At 43.7% G+C, this 19,255-nt stretch overlaps 1 protein-coding gene across 1 annotated transcript in view; it reads right to left on the reverse strand.

The window, feature by feature from the left end:
* The window catches only part of LOC311060261 (glutamate receptor ionotropic, NMDA 2C-like), a gene marked incomplete at both ends in the record, with an annotated part of 113,937 nt that overhangs the window by 7,507 nt on the left and 87,175 nt on the right, over window positions 1-19,255 (reverse strand). Inside the window, 3 exons of the mRNA XM_084078397.1 lie at window positions 3,697-3,929; window positions 7,546-7,733; window positions 10,748-10,908. Coding sequence (XP_083934523.1) covers window positions 3,697-3,929; window positions 7,546-7,733; window positions 10,748-10,908 — 582 coding nt within the window. The remainder of the gene's footprint in view (window positions 1-3,696; window positions 3,930-7,545; window positions 7,734-10,747; window positions 10,909-19,255) is intronic.

Consider the following 19,255-nt stretch of genomic DNA (forward strand, 5'->3'; position numbering starts at 1 on the left):
ACCGGATCAGAGTGTTTGACACAGAGACCGACTGCTGGCTGAGCACGCCTTCAATACCTGGCTTCAATAATGCCTTCATTCCTCCAGAAAACCGCTGTTGTCATTCAGCCTTTGCCTACAATGGAGAGCTGTACATATTTGGTGGCAGCGACAGTCACAGCGAATACATCGGTCACCGGAGCTTCTTCAACGATCTGTGGAAATTCAATCCAGAGGCCTTCTCCTGGAAGAAGGTTGAGCCCAAGCGGAAAGGCACAGGTCCGATGGCATGTTGGTGCTGTTGCGTGGTGGGAGATCGTATCGTCCTCTTTGGAGGATGGACGGGAGATAACTTGCTGAGGCTTGATGACCTGTTTATCTTACACTTGAGTCCTACTCTTAAGACGCTGTGCAAGCTAGCAGTTACTCAGTACGGTCTGGGGCAGTCTGAACTCCCACACAACCTCAGGTTGGAACTGGCAACCATGTCAACAATAGCAACAACAACATAAAAGTGTGCCCACGATAAAGGAGGGGAGAAAAAAAGGTTAACTTGCCTCGAAAAAAAAACACATTTTTTTACCATAAAATAACCATTTCTCTTGTGAGGGACCAGGAAAATGTAGCCCTCACAAGTATAGTAATTCAAAAACACACACACACACACACACACACACGCACGCACGCACGCACGCACGCACGCACGCACGCACGCACGCACGCACGCACGGCTCACATAGTCAGTCTTCTTCATTTATGGGCAGACAGGAGGCTGAATCCCCAGACTGTGTCTCTGGCTACAGTTGTCTGAGAAAACCTGCCGGAGACGCAATTTAATTTGGCCCCCAGGGGGAGGGCCTCTGTTTCAGATATTAATTTAAGTGCTAATCTAATGACGGCCCAGTAGTGTAATTACACAGTGGTGGAGTCTATATGGGTTTCACTGAGTGATTAACCACTTCTTCTTAGTCAAACGGACCCGAGTAACTAACTGCACTTGGACCACTTTTTTTGCCCTCTACACCAAATGTCTTTGCCCCGAAAAAAGCAGATATACAAGATGACAGTTGTAGATCAGCTACTTTGTTTTAGGCTAATGTTCCCCCCTAGAATATGGAAGCTGTGGTTCTTGTGGTTAATAACCTCATCCTCGTGTCCCTAACCACACAGATAGCCCACTTTTCAAAGTGGGCTATCTGTGGGTCCTTGGCATGACAAACTTTGAGAACCCCTGATTTAGGTTAATATCGAAGGTAAGGTAAGTGGTAATTCCTGGTTAAAACAAAAAGTGTTTAATTAAAAAGTTAAAGCTCTATTCTGATAATAATCATTGCTATGGAGGGCTTGTTTGTAACAGGGGTTTCTCTGGGTCTTAATCCATTAAGAACAGGAACGCATCTCTGTCATTTTAAGATGTCTTTGGCTATTCAAAAATAGCAGATCTACAAGCTCACATGAGCTTGTAGATCTGCTATTTTTGAAGAAAAAAAAGGTGAAAATGAGTGCAAATCTTTGAATACATAATATATACATTTTTAACTCAAATCTTTGCTTCTGGGGGTCCCTGGAACAAAATATTTTGAGCTGGGGGGGTCCGCAGACAAAATACATATCATTTTGGGGGTCCTTGACATGAAGTGGTTCTCAAAAGTTTGAGAACCACTGATATTATAGAAACATAAGTTATTTTTTTTTTGTTACGATTTAGACAACATTTGTAGAATCCCCAGAAGTTAAAATGTATATATATTCAAAGATTTGCACAAATATTCACAATACAGAATAAATAAATGCAGATCTACAAGCTTGCAAGCTTGTATATCTGCTAATCTTGAATAACCCAAAGTATAAAATAAAGGTAATAGCTAAAAATCTAAAATGACACAGTACTGTATGTATTCCCGGATTGAATGGTTTGGGAAACAAAACAAAACAACAGAAAATACATGTTCAGGTGGGTTGCCAATTTCAGGAGAGAGTACCCATTTATCAGCTTCAATGTTACAGTGTTCCAGTTCCAATTTGTCTGCTCATTTATTTGTCATCACTTCCAATTTCACTTGTTTATCCTTGTATCCGGTATAAGTTCTCTTTGTCCTGATTGGATCAAATTGGTTACCAATCATTCGCTACCAAAACGAAAGTGAACACTTTCAAGACAATTTCAAGTGGGCCCTTGATCCAGAACATTTTGGGAACCCAATGATTTGGCCTGGAGTTTTGTCCTCAAATATTGTCTCAATCATAGAATAGAATCCAGACAACAACATAGCGTACCTGTCTGTTCACTTTCCTCTAAGCACTGCCAACCTAATAAACACCATTAAGTTCATTTGTATTCTCTGATGCTAGGCTATTACGTTAATACATATTCATTAGCCACAATTACTTACTAATTAGCTTGCGGCCACATCGTGGAAAACACTAATGCACCTAACACACCCAAAACAACACAGATCAACCTGTAAGCCACAATCACTCTGTTAAAACTATTAATCACTCACTCACTCACTCACTCACTCACTCACTCACTCACTCACTCACTCACTCACTCACTCACTCACTCAATCAATCAATCGGACAATCAAGAAACCAAACCATAAATACCTGCTTTTAAAGCGATCGGGGGATCGATCATACCGGAGATAAATATTCTATGATTTTTCAAAGGTGAAAACACTCGAAAATCCCTGGCAGTGGCGTGGCAAAATTATGTTGTATTTCTGGCAGTTAAAGCGTTAAAAGGTACTGTAAGGGATATGGTTTTGTTAAACACGCAAGCAACCAACCGATTTCTCAATGGACCAGCCAACAACCAATTGATTGATCAGTCAACCAATCAACCACTTAACAAATTAAACCCTATATACACTAATGGACCGGAGTCCCCCAGGGCTCTATCTAAGGGACACTCCTGTTTTTGCTCTATACACTAAATATCTTTGCCACATAGAGCCGATCTACAAGCTCACAATCGGCTATTTTCAGAAAAGAGATTAGCTGTACAGGGAAAAGACGAGTCGAAGGTCGAAGTGATTAATATTACGGCCTATCGACAATGCGTGCCCGGGGCCATGGGCTCTCTACCACAGTGCTTTGGGTTGGGGGGGGGGGGGGGGGGGGCATGCCACCTGTTCTGTGGTTCCAAAGAGCGCCTTGTTTTTGTTTTAATGACAGCCAGCGGCCAAAGTGTCCATGTACAGAATGCTGTATTTCTTTTTTAAGCACATTTTTTTCACTCAGATCATTTTGGGTGATCCTTGACATGGAAAAGTTTGATATAGCGGCATAGGTTAAAAAAATGAAGAAAAAAACCTGTTAGGATTCAGAAGACATTTGTCGAATCCCCAGAAGCAAAGATCTTAGTTAAAAATGTTAAGAATATATGAAATATAAATATATTCAAAGATTTGCACAAATTGTCAGGATTTTTCAAAAATAGCAGATCTACAAGCTCATAGCGCGGCACTCGGTGCCGCGCTATGAGCTTGTAGATCTGCTATTTTTGAATAGCCCAAAGTATACAATAATGGTTAAAGTGGTTACACAGATGCGTTCCCGGTTTTAACGGGTTAAAGACTTAAAAACAAACATTAAAATCAATCAAAGATTGAATCGGTCAATCAATCGATAAATCAATCAATCAATCAATCAATCAATCAATCAATCAATCGATCAATCAATCGATCAAAAACACATCCATTCCATGGTGCTCACCCGGCTGATGCCCAGCAGACAGTCCAGCTTGTGGGACTTGTTGAGGCTGTGGCGTAGCTTCCAGTAGAGCAGGTGTTCCCAGGCGAACACCAGCAGGCTGAGGCCCATGGCCACCAGCAGCATGTAGAACACGCCCGCCATGTTGTCGATGTCCAGCTTGCTGGACATCACCTCGTTCTTCTCGTTCTGACAGATGCCCGACAGCCACACCGTCTCCAGACGCGCCGTGTCGCCTATGGACACGAGGACAGACACAGAGAGAGAGAGAGAGAGAGAGGGATGGGTGGATAGATGGATAGATTGTGAGGGACCACGGTGGAAACAAGACTTTTTGTGTTATCCTTTTAGCATTGCTTTCTTCCTTTTTTTACTTTATAGCCGTACCGTTTTTAACTCATTGACTGCCACTCGTCAGTTGGCCCAAGGTCCTCCTGAATGCCAATGATGAGTGTGTTTTTGTTGTTGTGTGTTTTCAATGGTTTACGCTAGAGGGCGCTGTTTGCCAACCTATGAGTGATCCTATGACTTCTGGAGAACAGTAGACCCGGAAATAATGTGATCACAACAAACCCAGCCCTGTCCGATCTAATGTTAAATGATGATTAACCCATTATAATATAATGTATTAAGTATTCAATCGACCGATAGATCGACGGACGGACGGACGGACGGACGGACGGACGGACTGATACTGTAGATACATAGAAACAAACAACAACCAACAAACAAATAAGCAAATGCACAAAATAGATGTGGAAAGTACATCAGAAATGCAGCATTCTGTACATGGACACTTTGGCCGCTGGCTGTCATTAAAAAAGCCAAGGCGCTCTTTGGAACCACAGAACAGGTGGCATGCCCTCCCCCCCCCCCAACCCCCAACCCAAAGCACTGTGGTAGAGAGCCCATGGCCCCGGGCACGCATTGTCACATATTAACCACTTCAACCCTCTATTCTACAGTATCAGTGAAACAGACCTCAGGTTGGCTCTGTATATTTGATCTGTTGTTGTTTCTTTCTACACCAAACCTCTTGTGTTGGGGTTCAAGTGGTTAATTGTGGAGCTGCCTGTCTGTGGCTGTCTGTGGCTGTGTGTGTGTGTGTGTGTGTGTGTGTGTGTGTGTGTGTGTGTGTGTGTGTGTGTGTGTGTGTGTGTGTGTGTGTGTGCGTGTGCGTGTGCGTGCGTGTGCGTGCGTGCGTGCGTGCGTGCGTGCGCACTTTAAAACCCCTTGAGTTCACACTGAGATTGCCTGTAATATCATTTTTATTTCAAAGCCCCAGACTCCAGGAATGTCCTTCAACACATTAGTTTCAATGCTATCTTTAACACGGCTCAAACCCATGATCACACTCCATCATGCATCCGTTTGTCTTTAACCTACTTTTCACATTTAGACATAATAGTTGAAGTCAGGCAGAAAACCTTGTATCTACATATCATTTTATTTTAAGTATTATTTTTTTGGTATGGCCTACTTTGTCACACTAGAGTGTCGCACAAAAGCAATAACATTGTGGGCTCCATTTCCTGAAAAGTAACAGTTTTTGACACACATGGTTTCTACCGAACAGTGACGATAGAGCAGGGGTCTTCGACAGGGGGTCTGGGACCCCTAGGGGGTCCTCAGAGCTACTACAGGGGGTCCGCCAAATCTTTGTGTGACTTTTTTTTACCTTAACCACTTGAACCCTAGTATCCCCATTCTGAGGAGAACTTTAGCCAAAAATAGCAGATCTACAAGAGATGTAGATCGGCTATTTTTGGCAAAGAGGTATAGGTGTAGAGGGAAAAAAGAGCAGACCAAGTAAAACAAAAAGAAGTTTAATCCGAAACACAATTTTATACAATATAGAGGGGGTCCCTGCTTCAACTCTCTCTCAGCTAGGGGGTCCTTGGCCTGAAAAGACCCCTGAGAGCACCAAAGTCTGACGTCACTGCCGCTAGAGGGCGCTGTTCGTGGCTTTATTTTTTGTGTTGAAATCCCCATTGTAGAATCTTAGATCACGTCATATAAGAACTGTGTTCTAAACATAAACACACCACCCTGGCGTTATTGTCAGGGGGGTGGCTCTGCATCGTTTATGATATTCATTCATATTTGATACAGCCTGTTTAAAAGACTTAAGAACTACTACTTCCGGGTCTGAAAATCACTGTCTCCACAGCAGCCGGCGTTCATGGGAAATGTCTTTGGGTCGTTTGCCTCGTTTCTAGCGTTTATTGTGTTACTCTTTGGGTAAATGTGTACATTTACACCTTCAGTCGATGCTTCATATCCATATGAGTAAAAACGCCAGGGTGGTGTGTTTATGTTTGGAACACAGTTCTTATATGCCGTGATCTAAGATTCCCCAATGGGGATTTCAACACAAAAAACAAAGCCTCGAACCAGCGGAACAGCGCCCTCTAGCGGCAGTGACGTCAGGACTTCAGTGCTCTAACAACCATCATCAAAAAAAGAGGGGGTGCATCATAATATCACCACCGTGAGGTCGCGCTAAAGCAGGGGCCTTCAACAGGGGGTCCGGGACCCCTAGGGGGTCCTCAGAGTTACTACAGGGGGTCCGCCAAATCTTTGTGTGATATGGTTATTTTTTTTTTTACATTAACCACTTGAACCCTAGCATCCCTTTTCTGAGGAAAACTTTAGCCAAGCGCGAGGCGTTGTGAGCTTGTAGATCTGCTATTTTTGGCAAAGAGGTATAGGTGTAGAGGGAAAAAAGAACAGTAAATGTAAACAAAAAAAGTTGAATCTAAAATACAATTGTGTACAATATAGAGGGGGTCCCTGCTTCATCTCTCTCTCAGCTAGGGGGTCCTTGGGCTGAAAACGTTGAAGACCCCTGCACTACAGTTTTCAACTGCCAGTCAGAATGTAAGGAGGAATGATCATCTATATTATCTGGTCAGTATAAAAACACGGCCATATCCATTTCCAATGCATGACGACACTACTCTTGCGTGAGTTCTGGTGCTAAGAGGTTTAAGGGGTTAATCAATTAACGGATATCGAGCAACGTTTCAATGTGGTGCAGCATGCCTACTCAGTGCTTCTTCTACAGCATGAATAAAGGTCTGGAATGGAATGAAAACTGTGTGTGTGTGTGTGTGTGTGTGTGTGTGTGTGTGTGTGTGTGTGTGTGTGTGTGTGTGTGTGTGTGTGTGTGTGTGTGTGTGTGTGTGTGTGTGTGTGTGTGTGTGTGTGTGTGTGTGTGTGCGCGTGCGTGTGATGGAGATAATCGTATTCCCAGGCATCCCAGCGCTCCCGCGGTGCAGGAGGATATTAACTCTTCGCTGTACCATCCCCCGCAGCGCTAGCTAGCTGCACACGTGCAGCGCTGCAAGCGTAGCCAATTCCTCAAGACGCATGCTGCGTGTGTGGTGTGGTGTGGTGTGGTGTGGTGTGGTGTGGTGTGGTGTGGTGTGGTGTGTGTGTGTGTGTGTGTGTGTGTGTGTGTGTGTGTGTGTGTGTGTGTGTGTGTGTGTGTGTGTGTGTGTGTGTGTGTGTGTGTGTTATGGGGGGGGGGGGGGGGGGGTGAGTGGCAGATAGGGAGGAAGGGTCTCATATGGCTTTCATCATATCATCACTGTTGGGGGGACACCTTGTACGTGAAGAACTGTTACTTTACAGGAAATGAAAGTATAGCGAAAACTGCCAATCTAGTCATGTTGTGAGCTTGTAGATTAGGGTGACCATATTCAGCCTCTCAAAACTGGACCCTTAAAGGGATAGTTCACCCAAAATGTGTTTTTCTTCCTATCAAATGTCCCATGGAGACTTGAATTCATGGATATTTTTGGGACGTAACGCTGTCCATATTTCTTACAGTCTATGGTCTGTACCCACCGTCCCCCAGGAACTGCAGCAGAGCCAGGTCGATGGGTCTCTTCCAGCGGGAATCCTTCTGCAGGGCGATGCCGTAGCCCGTGGTGGCGAACACCTTGCCGCTGCCGATGGTCACCAGCTTGCAGCCCTCGTCCTTCCCCGCCATGTAGTTGAGCACCGCCGCGTCGTAGATGAACGCATCCAGCTTCCTGTGGACAGACAGACGGACGGATTGATTGATTGATTGATTGATTGATCAATACTTCAAAACCTTTGCATCATGCATGTCACACAAACAGAATGCGGCACACACAACACCAATGGTTTTGATAATGTGGATTGTGGTTAAATGGTGGATTTGTGGATAGGACTCTATATGAAAAAACATATTTTTTCAACAAAACGCATCACATTCTGTTTGTGTGACATGCATGATGCAAAGGTTTTGAAAGTGCAACTGGTCAAAGTCACTGGAAACCTACTGTATATCTACGAAGGAGAAGGAGATAAAGGAAAAACTGCAGCAGTGAATGACACCTCCTTTCAATGGAAATGTACATTTACCTCCCCTTTTGATCTCCTGGTCGCCTTTTTCAGGCCAATTTTGAAAGAAACCAGTGACAGACAGACAGACAGACAGACAGACAGACAGACAGACAGACCAAAAAAACCCTCCAAACTGTATTCCCAACAGCAGCAGACAAGCAAAGGACGTTTCATCCTTGCAATCTTTTTCAAGTTAGAAAACTTGACTTGAAATAGACAACAAGGTCAAAGCGTTGTTTGCTTGTCTGCTGCTGTTGGGAATACAGTTTGGAACTTTTAAAAAGGGAGTTACCCTCTTTTATCTATGATGTCATCATGTCATATTGACATCCTAGAGCAGTGGTTCTCAGACTGTTTATGGCTCAGGGCACTCCCTGTAAATAACTTGTTCATCCACGGCACCCCTGAATTACTTTGCAGAACCTTACATTTACAGTATGTTATATTACGGTACGCAAATATGTCAATATTTTCCCTACAGTATGTCACAAGGAAAACTTGAGAGAATATCCATTTCCATTATAGGACAGATTGAAAAGAACTTTATACTTTTAAACACTTGAACCCCAGCATCACTATTCTGGGGGAACATCAGCCAAAAATAGCCAATCTCGTTATAGCTTTCCAATATCAGGAATAGAGGTTGTGAGGACCGTCTTCCTGGTCCTCACAATAAAATGGTTGTTTTATGGTAAAAACATGTTATTAGATTACAATTAGGAAAACACTCAGGTTGGGGTTAGGATTGGGATTAAACATTCAGAGGTTAGATCAAGGCATTAGAGAAAGAGTTAATCATGATTTTATACTTAGTTTTGTGTCAGAGTCATGCACCGAAAAATAGGCGATCTAAGCTTGCAACGCATTGTGAGCTGGTAGATCGCCTATTTTTCGGCTGTAGGCTTACAGTAAAGCAATGTGTGTGTGTGTGTGTGTGTGTGTGTGTGTGTGTGTGTGTGTGTGTGCGTGCGTGCGTGCGTGCGTGCGTGCGTGCGTGCGTGCGTGCGTGCGTGCGTGCGTGCGTGCGTGCGTGCGTGCGTGCGTGCGTGCGTGCGTGCGTGCGTGCGTGCGTGTGTGTGTGTATTCGCCAGGTGAAGTGATAGTGTTTGAGAACATAGGGGTTATAATTGCTCTTCTCTAATGAAGTATCATGTTTTCTCTCATAATCAGATCGTCCAGATGGCCTCATGGTGTTATTTGTTACCAAGGAAAACAAGAAGATGGTGGAAGTCTTGTCCAAGTATAAACTGTGAGGACAATGTGATTAGGACTGATATCAATCAAACCCTGGCAGTGACAATTCATCAGCTTTTTTAGTTTAGTTTAGTTTTTATTTTTTGTTTGTCTGTTTGTCTGTTTGTTGTTGTTGTTGTTTTGGGGAGGGGGCATTTCTGCTTTCTTTAAAGGAACCTGGACCATATGAAGACTATCCATCTGTCTGTCTGCAGCTAATTTGACAAACCACCATACCAGCGGTTGCCAAGCTTTTCTGGATCAGGGCCCACTTGAAAATCCTGAAAGCACTCGCGGCCCATCCATCTGACCACTTAAAGGGATAGTTCACCCCCAAAACATTTGGAAATCGATTAGTCACCCCATGGAGACTCGAATTCTTTTCGAATCTTTTTGTTTTTGTCTCATTACTAAGACAATAATTTGACGACCAGGCAGCGGTTCCGGTAGGAGACACATAGGAGACTCTTTGTGTCTCCTACCGGAACCACTGCCCGGTCATCATGGCTTAAGAATGTGAGAAAAGCTAAAACATACAGTATCCATGAATTCAAGTCTCCATGGGGTGACTAATCCATAGAAAATAAGTCATTTTTGGGGGTGAACTATCCCTTTAACACGGCAGCCTATCGGCCATGTTCTGCAAAAGCTTTCCCCACAATACGGATGCCGGGGCTCGAGTGGTTATTAAATGAATGAGTTGAGTTATATGTGTGCATGGATGCATGAAGCGTGTATACCCCGTCTTGAGGCTCCTTCTGGTTGTACTTCACCGTGTGTGTGTGTGTGTGTGTGTGTGTGTGTGTGTGTGTGTGTGTGTGTGTGTGTGTGTGTGTGTGTGTGTGTGTGTGTGTGTGTGTGTGTGTGTGTGTGTTTGTATTGCTATACTTGTGAGGACCAAGTATAGTAGAATTTGAGGAAATATACATTGTGAGGACCGTTTTTCTGGTTCTCACAAGACAAATGGTTGTTTTATAGTTAAAAAACATTTTTTAGAGATACGTTTACTAGTTTAGAAAAACATTCAGGTCAGGATTCGACATTTAGGTGTCTTAGAGGTTAGGTTTAGGGATTGGAATTAGAGTTAAACATGATTTATACTTAGTTGCGCGCCAGCGTCATGCACCGAAAAACAGCAGATCTATAAGCTCACAACGTGTCGCAGCGCGACACGTTGTGAGCTTATAGATCTGCTGTTTTTCGGCTTACGGTTAAAATGGCAATTATTATTTTTAAATGGCATTCATAACATGGCTGTCCTAAAGTGTTGATGTCCTCACAAGTATAGTAATACAAACGTGTGTGTGTGTGTGTGTGTGTGTGTGTGTGTGTGTGTGTGTGTGTGTGTGTGTGTGTGTGTGTGTGTGTGTGTGTGTGTGTGTGTGTGTGTGTGTGTGTGTGTGTGTGTGTGTGTGTGTGTGTGTATGTATGTATGTATGTATACCCCGTCTTAAGGCTGTTGAGAGCTTCCTCCACGCCCTTCTGGTTGTACTTGACCATGTGCGTGTGCATGTCCGGGTAGTTGCTCCGGATGTTCCTCTCCGTGCTGCCGTTGGGCACCGTGCCAAAACGGAACGGAGGGTAATGTTCCTGAGGCTTCTGGAACTGTAGGAGGAGGAGAGAGAGAGACATAGAGAGAGAGAGAGAGAGAGAGAGAGAGAGAGAGAGAGAGAGAGAGAGAGAGAGAGAGAGAGAGAGATGGGATTGGTGTTTAATCTATTAATATAAGACCGGGGAACGCTTCTGTGTCATTTTAAGATTTCTTTGGCTATTCAAAAATAGCAGATCTACAAGCTCATAGCGCGGCACCGAGTGCCGCGCTATGAGCTTGTAGATCTGCTATTTTTTTCTAAATCGTGGAAAATGTGTGCAAATCTTTGAATATATATATATAGATATGTTTTAAAGCGAACATTATTTTTCTTCTTTTTTTAAATTTTTATGCCACAATTTTGTAACCCCATTTTTTACACCAAGTGCCAATTGTCTATGTAATCCTGGGCACTACCTTCCCTCTGCCAGCCTAGGGAGGCCAGAGCAGAGCTCATGCCTCCTTCAATGCATGAGAGCCAACTGACCTTCTTGTCACCTGACAGGGGAGAGTTTCCCTGGTTGGACGTAGCGCGTGGAAGGAACACGTTATTCCAACCATAGACATATAAAGGTAGACGCCTCCTCTGGCTCTGAAGCGTCTGTATGGCGGACGCGCTTCAACTAGATTCTGACAAGTCCTAGAAAAGACGCGCTGTGGTTGGCCAGTAGTCAACACGCTGTGATTGGCCAGTGCCCGTTCCCGGAAATATGGCGGCCACCATACCAAACAGGTCGCTCCAACGAACTGCAGAGGCCAATGAGGTATCTAGGTTTCTATATATATGATTCCAACCAGTTCCTTTCCCCTCCATCAGGCGCCCCGGCTGGCCAGTATAGTGACCAGGATTACTGCATGTTGTTGTGAGGGTACCTACCCTAGGGGACACGGGGAGAACATGCAAACTCCACACAGAAAGGCTCTTTTGCCAACCCCACCAAGGGTATGGGCACTGATGACGTGGAGCGAACATTTTTAACTCCAACGTTTGCTTCTGGGGGTCCCTGGAACAACATATTTTGAGATGGGGGTCCGCGGCCAAACACATCTCATTTTGGGGTCCTTGACAGGGAAAAGTTGGAGCACCACTGATATAGCAATACATACCGTGAGGATTTATAAAATGTATGTATTTGTCTGCGGACCCCCATCACAAAATGTTATGTTCAAGGGACCCCCCCAGGAGCAAAGATTTGAGTTACAAATATTCCCTTTAAAAATATATATATATTCAAAGATTTGCGCAAATTTTCAAGATTTTTCAAATATACAGTAGCAGATCTACAAGCTCATAGTGCGGCACTCGGTGCCGCACTATGAGCTTGTAGATCTGCTATTTTTGAATAGCCAAATACATCTAAAATGACACAGATGTGTTCCTGGATTGAATGGGTTAAGATAGAAGAGACGGTGCCCTCAATACCCTCATACCTGTCAAACTACTTATCCAAAGTGAGTGACAGCCACAACACTAGAGGGAGCGACCATGATCTGGTCGCCTGACACCCAGATATAGAACAAACATGTGAACATTCTCACTCTTACTGCTGCTCTGCCACCACAATGTGTAAAGCCCCGACACCACCATTAACCCATTAAGCCCTGGAACTGTGTCATTTTTAGATTTGAGCTAAAAAAAGCATTATTTTACACTTTGGGCTATTCAAAAATAGCAGATCTACAAGCTCGTAGCGCGGCACCGAGTGCCGCGCTACGAGCTTGTAGATCTGCTATTTTTGAAAAATCGTGAACATGTGTGCAAATCTTTGAATATATATATTTTTAAAGCGAACATTTTTAACTCAAATCTTTGCTTCTGGGGGGTCCCTGGAACAAGATATTTTGATATAATTTTGGGGGTCCTTGACATGAAAAAGATTGAGCACCACTGATATAGAAACATACGTTTTTCAGAATACTGTTGAGATTTAGGAGACATGTAGAATCGGCTTCAGGTCTTAATGGGTTAAAGGCTGTGTAACACTGGTGTCTTTCATAAGTGTCTTGAAAAACAACATGTATCAGGAGACCACAAGAGGAGGTAATACAAGTCTCCCATCTCTTTTTTACATGACACAAACATGGGGGAGAGAGAGAGAGAGAGAGACAGAGAGACAGACAGATAGATAGAGAAACAGAGACAGACAGACAGACGGCCCTATTTTGCGTGTCTTAAGTACCAGGTCTTATATAATATATATAATGTGCCTGTTGTTGTTGGTCGTTATTTGGGGGGGGGGGATTTAGTGCAATATGTGTTCTGGAACCTAATTTAAGTAACAAAACCCCCCCAAAAAAGTAACAATTCCGGAAAAAAACACATTTTCGTGCAAACAGCACCCTGAACCTATAACGTCTTCCCGCGGCTATGGCCCTGTGTGTAAGTGGGTACAAGTCTTATTAAACTTGCACCACCAAAAAGCACCTATAAGTCTAATAGAAGTTGACAATTGGACTTTGTGAGGAGACACCATTTTTCCAGGTGTTCACAGAGAATACGACCAAAGCACCAAAACGGACAGAGAGGGGCAACAGAGCTACAAAACAGAAGGAAATATTCTTTAATTCATCTTTTTGGATGGAGGAGCAAGAGACAAACGAAAGGAGAGAGAGAGAGAGAGAGAGAGAGAGAGAGAGAGAGAGAGAGAGAGAGAGAGGAAAGAAAGAAAAACAAGATTATGGAGAAAACGCTTGAGCGGGAGACAGAAGGAGGTCAGTCACTAAAACAGGACGAGAGAGAGATGAAGGCAGATGAGAGGGAAATGGAACGGCGGCAGGAGAGAGAGAGAGAGAGAGAGAGAGAGAGAGAGAGAGAGAGAGAGAAGAGAAAATCGTTAAAAAACTGAATAAAAAGGAGAAAGAGACAGAAGTGGGTGGATGAGAGGCTATTCACTTCAATGAGATCCAATGTGAGCTCTGTCTCCTGACTCGATCTGAGCGCAGCGCTGCTTCTTCTTCTTGCGCTCAGACACATGTCGGTCCAGTACAGACAGACAGACAGACAGACAGACAGACCGCTCCATTCAACACACACTTCAGTCAGTACTTTCACTGTGGTATGGCGTATGGCATTAACACATTCATTGCCATGTATTAACCCATTGAGACCTGAAGCCGATTCTACATGTCTCCCAATCCCAACAGTTTTCTGAAAAAAAACCTGCATGTTTCTATATCAGTGGTGCTCAAACTATTTCATGTCAAGGACCCCCCCCCCCCCCCCCCCAATATGATTTTTTTCTATTTTGGCCGCCGACCCCCATCTCAAAATATTTTGTTCCAGGGACGCCCAAGAAGCAAAGAAAATTTGCTTTAAAAATATACATTATTCAAAGATTCGCATACATTTTCACAATTTTTCAAAAATAGCAGATCTACAAGCTCGTAGCGCGGCACTCGGTGCCGCGCTACGAGCTTGTAGATCTGCTATTTTTGAATAGCCAAAGTGTAAAATAATGCTTTTTAGCTCAAATCTAAAAATGACACAGATGCGTCCCAGGTTTTAATGGGCTAATTAATTAATTAATCCGCCACTGCCAGTGGTTTTATCTTAATTTGAGTCTTTTTCACGATCCAGCAATCTCTTTTTTTCAACCCGGATGTAAACAAACACAATGTCTCCATGGAGAGATGAGTCTCTCTTCTTTCCACCAGAACAAAAACATTGTAACCACGATCGTCCGTTCTGTTGTTATCGGTAGTTATTAAATATGGCAAAAAAACATATTCTGGGAGAAGAAATCCGAGCTAGACGTGTTTTTCTAACATCTCATAACATTGGAGTGGACAACGTCATTTCCGGTTCTATCCTTCTCTGGAAGTCAAGGCATCATTCACACGTTTACAGGTTGGCGAAGAGCGCCCTCTAGCGTAATCACTAAAAACATGATTTATTTTATGATGACGTAATATTAAGTCTTTGGCAGTCGATGTGTTCATTTACAAACAAGGGAACCAGGAGACCTGGTACTGCCAGACCCCTAGTGGTTGAAAGATCAGAGCACTACGTCACGCTAAGCTTGACGTAGTGTAGCCAATCAAAAAGAGGACAGAAAATAGAGGACAGACCTCTTTTATGCCCATGTATGGACAAATGGGGGGCAGACTTTTATGGCTGGGGCCTAAGGGCAAAGGGGGCATGCCCATGTATGGAGAAAAAAGGTACAAAGCCTCATGTAGGCCCGACCCCCTGGGTCTGGCAAAAAACAAAAAGTTCAAATATGGAGATGAGAGGTTTCTGATCGACAGAAAACAAAATGTACTTTAGTTAGTTTCCAGCTCAGTAAATGTAGCATTGGGAGGTTACTGTCAAACTGCAGGGAGGAGGGGGGGGATGAGGGGAAGGTGGGGGTTGGGGGGAGAAGGGGGGGTCGACGGTTGGAGTTCAATTAGCTGCGGACAGAATGGATCTATTTATCCTGCTTACAGCCCTGACCTTTAAACTGAGAGCACAATGAATGGAGCTGTCACCCCGCTGCTAAGTGCATTGTGTGTTTAACCCCCGTGTGTGTGTGTGTGTGTGTGTGTGTGTGTGTGTGTGTGTGTGTGTGTGTGTGTGTGTGTGTGTGTGTGTGTGTGTGTGTGTGTGTGTGTGTGTGTGTGTGTGTGTGTGTGTGTGTGTGTGCGTGTGTGCGTACTTGGAATGTATGTATTTCACTATAAGATTATGAACAAAGTGCATGCAAATAAGAACGTGTGCATTTATATCCCATATGCAACAATTTCCCTCTCAAAGCGTTCATGCATATGTTTTGTATTCCTATGCACTTGTGTACAACAATGTGCATGCAAATGAGTGTGCTCTCTCTTTTCATGTGCATGTGTGTGTGTCTGTGTGTGTGTGTGTGTGTGTGTGTGTGTGTGTGTGCGTGCGTGCGTCAGTCCGTGTGTGCGTGCGTGCGTGTGTCATTTCACTTAAATGCAAAGCACACTGAATTACATTTTAATGTCTGCAATGTACAATATCAATAAAGTTTGATTCGCTGTGCGGCTGCACATCATTTCTCTATAATCACTATGGCTGGAGGTCCTTCATCCTCTGCTGATATAATCAGCCACTCAAGTCATCATATCATTACTGTTGAGGGAACGAATGCCCTACTTTGTCGTACAACAGTGTCATGTAAAAGTAGCTAAACGTGTATAAATACTTAACCAATGAAAAACACTAACAAGAGCTTTGAATAAGTAATAACTACATTGGATCCACTTGGAACTCAGGTTATTTTTTACAGTATTATCAAGACTCAAGATTTTTTACATGGATATTGTTTAGTTTGTGTCACATTCCTAAGCCAATAATTTGATGACCGGGCAGCGGTTCCAGTAGGAGACACAAAGAGTCTCCTTTGTGTCTCCTACCGGAACCGCTGCCTACCGGTCCACTGGTGATCAAATTATTGGCTTATTCAAAATATCCATGAATTCAAGTGTCCGTGCAGGGTGACTAATTGATAGAAACAAATATATATTTTTGGGGGTGAGCTATCCCTTTAATGTCTGACTGTATCACGTGCCGTTTACATTTCTGACAAAATTAAGTATTAAAGTAGTAAAAAAAAACATACATCTCATTATGTGCAAAAGATTCCTTCTCAACACTTTGACCTTCTGGCTTGCTGTGCATTAAAGGCCTTTATGATGGAACAGGGGTTAGAGACCTTTGATTTGGGTGCTGGGTTTATCAGATGGATTACCATACAGTGATCTATTCAGGATCTGACACACCAGGCGTCACCCATGGATCCCACATAATCCCATAAGGACTCCTAGGATCTAAGGTGAGCTAAGACTCTATAAGCTGTATAATCTGTAGGAGCCCCGTACACACACAGTCAGCGCTGGAACAAGACAAGTCCTGTATTAGAAATGTTACTTGAGTAAAAGTAAGAGGGGAAAAAAAGTATTTGCATATATATATATATTTACCCAAGTAAAACCCTTTGTGAATGGCCAATTTCACCCCCCACCCTCGTCCTCTTCTGTTGTTGCTATTTTCGAATAGTGTAAGTAGTATAGAATTGTGGTTAATGTTTTGAAATAATCCTATTTTAAATTGCCTTAGTGGATGGGTTAACCGTGGACCAGGGACCGCTGGACCATGGACGTCAGTCACGTCACAAACGTAACATTCAGACCTGCGAGCAATTGCTTTTAAGTATACTCAAGTATTCAAAAGTACATGCTTTGAAAAACAATTAAAGTACAAGTAAAAGTAAAAGCACACGCTTTGAAAAAATACTTGAAGTACAAGTAAAAGTAGGAGTACGTTTTAAAAATGTCATATCGATGAATTGCTGTAATGTTTTCACAATGGATTTATAGGACCTTGTAACTCTTGTTTCAGAGAAGTAACTCTCTGAAACCACCTGCACTGCATGCACTGATGTGCTTGTAGAACCAATACGTTATACAAAGTCTGCAGAAACACCTACAGCATAGACATGACCGAGGAACCAGAACTAAATACTTTCACTCCTATAGACCCATACATGATGTAACAAAGAGGCGAGCGGAGGGGGAAGCCAGAAATACGGCTAGTGTCAGAGCAGAAGTGTGGCCTTCCCTAAAATTGCATTTTAGGGAAGGAAAAAAAAGAACAGCCAAACTAAGACTACTCAGTACTTTACAGCCTTCCTAGAAATGTACTTGAGTAAAAGTAAAATATTTGTCTTGGAAATGTACTCAAGTTAGAGTAATAAGTATAAAAAAAAGTAAACTACAGATCCTCAGAATCTGTACCTGAAGTACATTTACTCTGTTACTGTTCAACACTGCTTACTACCACAACTGAGGCGCACTAAGACTCTAATCCCTACAGACCTGACTCCAGGGTAATAGATTACTAATCTATAGGAACCCTGTACACAGTGCTTAAGAACAGTCACTTTAATACCTCCATAGATCACTGAAGGTGGGTGAGCGTTAATCCCTGCCTAGGAGCGCCGAGACGCCTATCAATGAAGAATGCAAAGATATGCCCTCTAAGACGGCTGTTGTATATGCTATGCACGCTCGCTTGGTATTGTGCATCGAACACAGCTGATCTACAAGCTCACAAAGGGTCGCACCAAAAGCTTGCGTAGAGCTTGTAGATCGGCTACTTCCAGTGTATTTCCAGTGAATATATATGCTGTATAAATCCGGCATAAAGCTTCCGCAAAGCTTATAGGCTCTGTGTTGGTGGCTGTATTCTGTGTGTGTGTGTGTGTGTGTGTGTGTGTGTGTGTGTGTGTGTGTGTGTGTGTGTGTGTGTGTGTGTGTGTGTGTGTGTGTGTGTGTGTGTGTGTGTGTGTGTGTGTGTGTGTGTGCGCGTGCGTGCGCGCGTGTGCGTGTGAAAAAGAATGTTAGGATTAGACATTTAGAGGTCAGGTTTAGGTGTTATCGTTACAGTTTTCCTATATGTTAATGCTTTAGTTGTTTGTTTGGCGATGTCACAAACCGGACAATAGCCGATCTACAAGCTCACAACGTGTCGCAAGTCAGCTTGTTGATCTGCTTATTTTCCGGCTTTAGGCTTACGGTAAATACAAATAAATACAAACTCCATTCATAAAATCACCGTCCCAAAATGTAGATGTCTTCTCAAGTAACGTAATAAAAACCTGTGTGTGTGTGTGTGTGTGTGTGTGTGTGTGTGTGTGTGCGTGTGCGTGTGCGTGTGCGTGTGAGTGTGAGTGTGAGTGTGAGTGTGAGTGTGCGTGTGCGTGCGTGCGTGCGTGCGTGCGTGCGTGCGTGTGTGTGTGTCGAAGTATTAGCAGAAAAGCAACAGGCGTTTTCGGGGCACAGCGACTCCACCGATGTTCTAATCCAACGAATGCCGTTTGACATTTGGCCGTCTAGCATTAACCGTGTGAGCGAGGCGACGGGCGGGATGAGAAGTGACAGCCCTGTGGGTGGATGTATATATTGATGGACAAGTCGGCGGGACTCATGGCAGAACAAGTCACAGACACAGACACTGCCTGCTTTGACAGACAGCGGTAATTGATTCATCGTTCAAGCACCCTGTGCTGTGCTTGCATCCACACACCCCCACCCACACCCTGCCATGTCTGTCCCCTGCACTTATGAGAGACGGACAGAGATGTTCTCAGGAAAGGACTTGAAGTCGACTCCATCAGGTTTGTGAATGGGGCTTTTTTTCTCCTTCCTTTTTAAGCACAACCGACAGGGGTTTTGCTCGTCTTTGCCAGACGGGTTGGCAGAGGAGGGAGACGGGACAAATGACAGAGAGAGAGAGAGAGAGAGAGAGAGAGAGAGAGAGAGAGAGAGAGAGAGAGAGAGAGAGAGAGAGAGAGAGAGAGAGAGAGAGAGAGAGAGAGAATGTGCAGGATGCAAAAGGAGAAGTGAAACATAGAG

Source organism: Gymnoscopelus microlampas (genome assembly GCF_963454915.1).
Source record: "Gymnoscopelus microlampas genome assembly, chromosome: 14".
NCBI lineage: Eukaryota > Metazoa > Chordata > Actinopteri > Myctophiformes > Myctophidae > Gymnoscopelus > Gymnoscopelus microlampas.